This window comes from Delphinapterus leucas, chromosome 15 (genome assembly GCF_059928025.1).
Source record: "Delphinapterus leucas isolate spDelLeu-1000000601 "Yukka" chromosome 15, BTC_Dleu_Yukka2, whole genome shotgun sequence".
Classification (NCBI taxonomy): Eukaryota; Metazoa; Chordata; class Mammalia; order Artiodactyla; family Monodontidae; genus Delphinapterus; species Delphinapterus leucas.
The window spans coordinates 15,316,069-15,325,439 of record NC_143143.1 but is presented as its reverse complement, the minus strand read 5'-3'; the positions used below and the strand labels follow the sequence as shown (position 1 = coordinate 15,325,439).

Below are 9,371 nucleotides of genomic sequence, written 5' to 3'. Positions count from 1 at the left end.
CCTGGGGGCAGTCCCAATATCCCTGGTGTAATTATTAATGGTGCCCCTTCCACTCTCAGAAGGTCCCAGTTTAGACAGTAAATGTACGGTCACTTTTTCTTTAAAGGACATTCCTGATCTAAGCTATCAGGAGGTGACTGGCCTGATTTCAGATTGTGGATGTATTTGAAGTGCCCATGATGGGGCATTTCTCTGGATTGTTGCCCGTCGCATTGTGATTTGACTATTTTTGACGGAGGGTGAGAGATGGGAGCCACACAGAAGGCAACCAGGAAACAAAGAAGGAAAGAATACCCTTCTCCCGGGCAGATGGGGAACCAAGGCTATGCAGGGTGGGTATCAAGACCCCAAGAAGTCAGGGGTCCAGAGGAGAAGGGGCTTCTCTGACTGTCCCTTTCACCTCCCCTTCCCAAATTCCTCAGTCCTGGCTTCTTATCATGGATTCAACTTGTATGTGGAGGAGCCCATGGTCTTCCAAGAGGATGGAGCCGGCTTTGGGCAGAGCGTGGTCCAGTTTGGCAGATCTAGGTAGGCTCCGCCCACTTCCCCAGCTCCACCCCCTTGGCCTGCAGGCAGGTGGCTGCATGTGGCAGCCCAGGAGTTTCCCTGGAGGAAGGGCAGCATGGGCGAGGAGCCTGTACATGACACCACTGACTACTGACCCCTGGCATGAGCTGGGCAAGGACAGGGTCAGCCGTGCCCAGCCTGCCCAGTCCTTAAGGGTCTGTGCTGGCCCTGTGAGGATCCCCGTGCTTTAAGGAGTGTGACACCAAATAGCAAATAGGAAACACCAGGACAGGCAGAGAGGGAGGCACTGCAGAAGAAAGGGGGAAACACTTTTTTCCAATGACGAGACCCCGCATTTTTATTTTGCACTGGGACCAGCAAATTATGTACCTGCCCTCCCTCCAGAAGTGCACATTCTTGGGTCCCAGAGACAGGGACCCAAGGAGTTGAAGTCACAGTGTGAAGCAAGAATAACCAAAGTCTGAGAGGCAGAAGAAGGGAGACCTCAAACCCAGGAGGGAATTCCAGGAAGACTTCACAGAGGAGGTGGCATTGGCAATGAGCCTGAGAGCACAGGACAGTTCACTTGGCCAAGAGGGAGCACACAGAGGTCACTGAGTTCTAAATGTACATCCCTCCTCCTTCCTCACCCTGCTGGCAGGCTGGGAATGTGGAAGCAAGTGCCAGGAGCCAGAGTTTTATTTTTTCTTTGTTTGTTTGTGTTGAAATATAACACAGAGACTGAAATGCACAAATCCCAAATCCAACTCAATGAATTTTTCATATGTGTGTACCCAGGTAAACACCACCTAGATCAAGATGTAGAACCTCTCCAGCCCCCTCTCGCCTGGGTTCCCTTGGGACTCTCCTGATCACACAACACCGAACAAATCCAAAGAGAGCCTCTGTACCACTTACCATCACCACCAATTTGTGTTGGGGTCCTATTTTTTTAAAAAAATGAATATAAAACTCTTGATTGACTGCTGTTCACCAGTATTTACAGTAAAGTAAATAATATATATTGGATGTTATTCTGACTGCTACAAAGTTAATGTTTTTCCTCGTTTCTGCTGAGTTGTTATCCAAATACGAGAAGACTGAGCCCACGTCTAAGGAATGGGTTGGGGTGAAGAAAGACATGCAGATCAATAGTCTAAGACTAAAAGTTTATTCACACATTTGTGCCAGCAGGTCCCAAACGGCTACATCTCCAGCATCTGATTCAGTTTCATCCTCAAGCCTTAGACAAACAGGGAGTTCAGGTTTCCATAAAGAAATGGCTCTCTAGAAGGAATCTTGTTAAATGACAGTTTAACAAGACTTGCTTGGCTAATTAGTTAAAGTACACTAGTATTTGTCTAGTTTCCTCATCTGAGTAGCGAGGTTGTTGCTAGTGAGAACATTTTTCCAAATTAAAAAATTCTCTCCTCTCAAGGAATTTTGCAAATAAATGGTTGCATTTATATGACTGCAGATACAGATGTGGCTTCTGACACAGCTGCTTAAAATGGTCCCATTTAAATTGTTTATCTTATATTTAAATTGTCCAATTAATGACAGAATTATCTATTTGGTTTCAAAAGCTTATGGCTTCGGGACATTTTTCCGTTTTTTCTATTTGAGGCGACCTATTTCTTGGGTGGCTCCGAATGATGGCTCCTAGGAAACAAATTGCGCTGACCTGTGGCTGGGAAATGCTGTCTTTGTTCTGAATAGTATTATTTGGGGTGAATGTTAAAACATACACACACACACACACACACACACACACACACACCATTTGCATACACAAACACACATATATTTATGTATACACACACACATACACAAACAAATAAACAAAAAGCCCAGCATGGCCTTTCAACATACGTGGGTTAGACTCGGGCCCTGATTTTTAATAGCCTCACACGTGGCCGAAACCAAGAGCTCCCCTCATGAAGTCTCACTTCCCCGTGACACTTCCTCACCCGAAGCGCCTTGTGCCCCAACCCCTCCTGTGACTGTCTGTCCTGGTTGTGCCTCCAGACTCGTGGTGGAAGCCCCCCTGGAGGTGGTCGCAGTCAACAAAACAGGACGTTTGTACGACTGCCTGGCTGCCACCGGCTTGTGTCGGCCCATCTTGCTGAATAGTGAGTGACTCGCCCCAGGAATCAGGGCCTTCAACCCTCCTACACCAGACCGCCCCCTCCTCAGCCTCCAGCTCGGACTGTCCCCCCAAACAAGGGTGTGCCCTTGAGTGTGACCCTGTGTGTGTGCCCTCTCAGCACCCCCAGAGGCCGTGAACACGTCCTTGGGCCTGTCCCTGGTGGCCTCCACCGATCTCTCCTGGCTGCTGGTGAGTGTTTCTGGGCCCCGGGAGGGTCTCAAGGGAGGAACAGGGGCCAGAGGAGGCTGGGGCTGGGCGAGAAGGAGGGGAAGCGTTCTGGGGGCCCCCTCGCCCACACAGGCCTCTGTCCTCAGGCCTGCGGCCCGACCATGCACAGAGCCTGTGGGGAGAACATGTATGCAAAAGGCGCTTGCCTCCTGCTGGGCTCCCACCTGCAGATCATCCGGACAGTCCCCGCCACCCTAAGGTCCCCTAGAGACAGCAGTTCCGTGTGGAGCACGTGCTGGCACTGCTCATGCGTGCAGAGCATGAAGCCTGGGTCTCGGCCTCTTGGGCCTCCTGTGTGCAGGTCCCTTCCCAGAGGCCTCAGCAAGCACAGGAGGGGCTGGGAGCATGGTCTGGCCTGGCAGGAGGGGTAGCTCATGGCAGCAGCCCTGAGCCAGCCAAGTGGTAATGGCTCTGATGGGGCAGGAGGGAGTCCAGCTCTTGCAGGAGGCATGAGGGCCCTACATTTGCCAACAGGTGCAGGAATGCCTCCTGGTTTCCAGAGGAAGGTCCTTGGGGGGGGGGGGGTGAAAATGTGTCGTGAGGACGATAGATCCAAGAATCCAAGAGAGAAGCAGTCCTGGGTCGTTCACTGCTGAACTGCCAGGACCCGCCCCAGACTCACTCTTCCCCTTCCAAGGGGAGCAAATGGCCCGGCCATGGGGAGTGTGAGGCACAGCTTTGCAGCACTGTTGTCATCCACAGAGAATGGTGACTGGGGGCCCTGCCGTGGCTTCTCTCTGAGAGTCTGTCTTTACAAGTTCATCTTCTGTGTCCTTGGGCAAGTGGCTTCTTTCCCTGGGCCTTAGTTTCCTCATTGGTAAAATGGAGCTTAATAATCGAGGTGGCTATTAGGATTAAAAAATTTAATACACATAAAGTGCTTAGACTCCTTTCTGGCACATGTATGTGATCGCCATTATGACTGATTTTCTAGCTGAAGACCATGTGTTCCGTCTAGGAGGAAGATACAGATAAACTGCCCCATCTGTGGCATCAGAGGGAATAGTGGGCCCCAAATGAGATCCAGGGACCACTCAAGGCATGATGTGAACCAGAGAAACCATGATGCCAGCTTTGGTGGGCTTTTAGCAGAAAGTGAAACAGCAGCAGAAAGAGCCCCCAGACCAAATTGTGAGAGCAGAGTCTACAGAGGGGACAGAGAGAGTGGAAAAGACTCTTGTGGGTACCAGGCCCCACCTGGGATGTCTGTGCAGCCAGACATTTACTAGATGGTAAATGTCTTTCCCTAGATGTTTCTGGGGCTCATGAGGTGGGATGCCTGATGAAAATGGGACACAGATGTGTAAAACTGGTCCAGACGAGGCAGGTTTGAATAGATTTGGCAAGACTGTGTGCCAGGCAGTACTGGGTACTGGGTTCTGGGTGTGCATCACCTTATAGCATCCTCTCAAGATCCTTGTGGAGGCCAGGATGATCCCCATTTTATAGAGAAAACTGAGGCTCAAGAGAGGTGAGTTTCCACTTTAGGAAGTGGCAGAGCCCAGAGCTTGAGCCAACCTTTCCTGATTGGCTCAGTTGTTTTTCAGAAGGCCATTCAGCTACAGCCAGCTGCCTGCTATGGGAAGCCCAGTGCATGCAATAAAAGAAGCAAGAAACAGAAGTAACATTGCGAGGGCGCTGGCCCCAGGCCTCGTCTGAGAGAGCATGTGGGGGTGGTTTTGTGATGCAGCTAAAAATGTGGGCCCAAGTACAAGACGTGGTGGCAGGGAACGCCAGCTACCCAGCTGTCAGGGACAGATCAAGGGTGAGAAGGGGAGCACCTGAGGGCTTCTCGGCCTGCTGTGTCGGTGGCTGGATTTCCTGGTCTTCAAGGAAGCAGGGAGGGAAGTGATCTTCCATTTCTTCTGGGCACTGGTGATGTTGGTTGAGTAGGTGGGATGGGTGAGGAGTGAGGAGATAGGAGAAGGCATTCTGCTTCAGTGCCCTGAGGCAGGGTACCACAGCTCAGCATCACACCTCATAGCTGTGGTGGTCTGATCTTCCAGCACCCTGGGGCCAACACAGGATGTGGAGTGCTGGTGGAGGCATCAACCGGGTTTTGCACGCAGGCCACAAGCCCCTATGTAAGTCTGGGGACAACCTGAAATGTTTTATTTGTTCATTTACGTCTGATGTGTCTTTCCATTACGGTGTGGACTCCACAAGGGCAGGGACGAGATCTTTTTGTTTTGTTTTTTGCCGTACGCGGGCCTCTCACTTCTGTGGCCTCTCCCGTTGCGGAGCACAGGCTCTGGATGCGCAGGCTCAGAGGCCATGGCTCACGGGCCCAGCCGCTCCGCGGCATGTGGGATCTTCCCGGACCAGGGCACGAATCCGTGTCCCCTGCATCGGCAGGTGGACTCTCAACCACTGTGCCACCAGGGAAGCCCACGAGATCTTTTTTAAAGCTATGGTCTTCAGTCAGGTTTCCCCAGAGATAGACTTAGAGGCTCACCTGGGAATGTTCTCGGGAGCAACACTTATGAGAGTGTGAGGGAAGCAGGACTTGGCAGATGGAGAGGGTACACTGTGAGAGGCCTTAGCTGCCCCACGGAGAGCTCAGAGCATGGCCGGATATGGGTTGCCCGCAGGAGCAGGAGGTGACCTTGGGTAAGGCACCTCCCTTTTGAGTGGGGTGACACTTAGGGAGGAACTCTGCTGGAAGCCATCAACAGCCAACTTCCTGCAGCTGGGAATGAGCACCTCCATCCTGATGGGGGGCAGGTCTTGGTGGCACACCTTAGCATCCGCTGCAGGTGTGTCCTTGGGCCTAGAACAATGCCTGGCGTGTGGTGATGATGGTGATAACAGCTACCTCTTATGGGGTGCCAGGCCCTGTCTTAAGTACTTTATGTACAAATTCATTCTTTTTATCTTTGCAATAATCCCATGTGGTAGGCACTACTATTACCCATTTTACAGATGGGGAAAACTGAAGCCCAGTGAAGTTATGTAACTTGCCTGCATTCACCACTAAGAGGTGGGAAGAGGTGGGATTCGAGCCCAGGCATGCTGGTTCCAGGATGCACATTCTGAACCACTTCGCTAAATTGCCTTCCACTGAGCCCCACAGTATCCCTGGTGGTGTATTCAATAAATATTTGTTGACTAAATGAGTTAGGAACCCACCCGGGCCCCACCCTCTACTTCTTCCTCCCCTTCTGTAGGCCTTGTGGAGGGAGGGGAGCAACAGGGATTCTGCTGAAGGGAGAAGGGGCTTGGGCAACAGATTTGGACCTCCTCGGTGGAGGGTGTCAGAAACTGGGTGGGCCAGGAGGCCTTGGCATCCCTACGCCAAGGATGGCCCCCTGGCTCTGTGGAGCAGAAAGGGTTTCTTGGTCCCAGGAAGTGGCTGGGACCTGCCCATGCATTTCTGATTCCTCCCTCCCTCTCTGCAGAGTGTCCAAATCAAGAGATAGACATTGTCTTCCTGATTGATGGCTCTGGCAGCATTGACCGAAATGACTTTAAACGGATGAAGAACTTTGTCAGAGCTGTGATGGACCAGTTCAAGGGCACCCACACACTGGTGAAGGCTGGGCCCCCGAGGCCTGGGGATTGGGATCAGGGAGGGCCTACCTCTGGGAAGGCCAACCTGGGAGGGGGCCTGGCATCGCTGGGGGCTGGCTCAGTGGACTTGTGCCATGAGGAGGCCAGGGTCCAAGGTCAAGGTATGGTCCCAGTGCAGGGCCCATTTGAGCCCTAACCTGAGGAGGTACCCCCATCACATGTACTATGTCCCCACATGCCACAGGAAATACAATGTTTTTGCTGTTTAAATATATTGAAAGGATTATCAAATCAACTTACTGTGATATTTGACTGAAGGTAACTTGGCCAAATGATGATTTCTTTATTATGTTTTCCATGTAACTCACAATTTCTTTATCTTATTATTTTATTTCCCAGTAATCAGTGTGTGTGTATATGTGTGTGTGTATATATATATATATATATATATATATATATATATATATTTATTTATTTATACAAATTCTTGAGAAGCAAGGAAATATAACCTACAAGTTGATTTCATGTATTATAAATTTTTTTTAAAAATCTAAGTTTAACAAATATTGTGGTTGGCAAGGCTATTCTTTGTAAACTATGAAAGAAACATTATTTGGTTTTGATTTTCCAGTTTTCTTTTGGGGCCATTTAGTTTTTTCTGGGTCTCAGTATATATTTGTCGGGCCTCAAAGCCACATGGAACATGGTTTGTAAATACAAAATTATTCCAAAATAAAAAACTTCCTAAAAAACAACTCCTGAGCCCCAGGGCCCTCTTCTTGGCCTTCACAGTTCTTGCTGATGCAATACTCAAACCTTCTGAAGACCCACTTCACCTTCAGCCAATTTCAGACCAGCCGGAGCCCTCAGAGCCTGGTGGATCCCATCGTCCAACTGGGTGGCCTGACGTTCACAGCCACAGGCACCCAGACAGCGGTGTAAGCTCCGCCCCACGCTGCCTGTGAATGAGCTGCTACCCCACTGCTGCCTCCTGCTGGGTCTGCACAGCCCTTCTTAGAGGCTGAGGGAGGCTCTGGGGAAAGGGGCTCACAGGGGAGCGAGGGGGCTGCAGGCAGAGTCCTCCCTGGAGTGTTTCTGGTCCCATTGCTCATTGCCATCCCCTGATCTAGGGCGGGACTCCTCTGCAGTGTGTTTCCCCTTTGCCTGGCTTTGGCTTGGCTGGACCCTGAGCCCACCTGGGCTTTGCTTCTCGGTTCCCATCCTGGCTCTCCGCTAGCTACCTGGGCCACCCTTGGAGTTACTGACTCTTTCTAAGTCTCAGGAAACTGTCCAATGAGGAAAAACTCACAACTTGGTTAGAAGGATTAAGCGAGATAACATGGGTGAGGTGTTTCCGCACAAGAAGTGCGAGATAAATGGTTGGGGATTTTATCCAAAAAATGGTGCAGCTCCTCTTTACCTCCCTGGAAGGGACTCAGGAATTATTTCCAAGTGTCTTCTTTGTGCCTTTCTCCCTACTCAGCTCCCTTCATCCCTTCATCCTCTCATCCCTCATCCACTCAAGTCTCTATGTACCATGTGCCTGCCCGGAACTGGGGGCTAGGTGGTCCAGGAAGAAAATGGCTTAGGTGGTGGGACCACAGTGGAATGTGTGGTTCCCATGGGAAAAAACTGGGTAGAATGTCTGGGATCCTTGACTTCCTGCACACCCTTGGGCACTGCCCTGGGGATGGTGCTGGAGAAATATTGAAAAAGGGATGATCTCTCCAAAGGCACTCTCTTTACTTTTGGGTGGCTTTTCTGCCTTGAACACTGACCTGTTGGGACTGGACAACCAGGAAGAAAGCCTCTGTCTCTTGAGTTGAAAGTCACACAGGAGAGGCATCTTTCCCAGTCCCTAAAGCTCCTCCCAGCAGGGGGCGATGGTGTGGCTCTCATCAAAATCCATCCTCTCCCATCACCTCCCTGCTCCCTAGAGCCAAGCCCAGCTCTGCCACTGACTGGGTGGTTGCTGTGTTTGTTTTCTTTTTTCTTTTAGAAGTTTCATTACAAAAAAGACAAAAAGGCAACAACATTAAGGAAAGTTTTGAAAAAAAAAAAGAAATATTACCTAGAGTTCCTCTAGCCAACCATCTTGCAGTATTGTGGCAACAAGAAAGAATAAGTACAAATGAATAAATAAATCCTACTCTCAAAAAGCACAGTGTCATTTCCATCCTTGTCTTTATTTAGACTTATTTTATATAGTCACAATCAGGGCAGAAACTATCTTCATCCTGCCATTTTTTTCCATCTGTTCCATAAACCTGTTCCATGCTTCTCTACAGCTTTTATTGTTTTCCTTTGAAATGGCTGTGTACTTTTCCACCAAGGGGCTGGGTCATGATTTGCTAAACCCCTTCCCTAACACGGGACATTTAGGTTGCTTCAGTATTATATCTGGTGTGTGTATGTTATCTGGTGCATATGTGTGTGTGTTTGTGTGTGTTTATTCTGAGTTTGTAGAACTGCATGAACATATATGTTACATTTTTAATCATTTGTAATAGCTACCATAGAATTAATGCTTACCTGTAGGCCAGTCACTGTTGGAAAAGCTTCACCTCATTTGACCCTCAGAATAACCTGAAACTATTTGTCTCAGTTATTTATTGCTGCCTGACAAACCACTCCCAAATTTAGTGGCTTAAACAACACCCCTTTTGTTACTACTTTTCATGATCCTGGGGCTCAGCTCTTCTCAGGTGGGGTCTCTCATGTGGCTGTGGCCATGTGGCACCTGAGGCTGGACTATGAGAGCTTCATTCACGTGGTTGCTGCCTTGGCAGGATTGGCTGGAAGGCTGGGCTCAGCTGGGATGGCTGGGCCTCTCTCTTCATGTGGCCGCTCCACGGGGTGCCTCTAACAGGTTGGCTAGACTTCTCTCATGGCGGCTCAGGGCTCCGCAAAGTGCAAAAGCTACCAAGGTTTCTTAGGCCCATAACTGGCACAGGGTCACTTCTGTTGCATGCTGCCG

At 49.9% G+C, this 9,371-nt stretch overlaps 1 protein-coding gene across 1 annotated transcript in view; it reads left to right on the top strand.

Moving 5' to 3' along the window:
- The first annotated feature begins 228 nt into the window (after positions 1 to 228).
- The window catches only part of ITGAD (integrin subunit alpha D), a 25,170-nt gene continuing 16,027 nt past the window's right edge, over positions 229 to 9,371 (top strand). The window contains 6 exon segments of the mRNA XM_089895855.1: positions 229 to 528; positions 2,536 to 2,639; positions 2,775 to 2,845; positions 2,971 to 3,079; positions 6,280 to 6,413; positions 7,187 to 7,332. Of these exon segments, the coding sequence (XP_089751981.1) occupies positions 326 to 528; positions 2,536 to 2,639; positions 2,775 to 2,845; positions 2,971 to 3,079; positions 6,280 to 6,413; positions 7,187 to 7,332 (767 nt within the window). The 5' untranslated portion in view covers positions 229 to 325.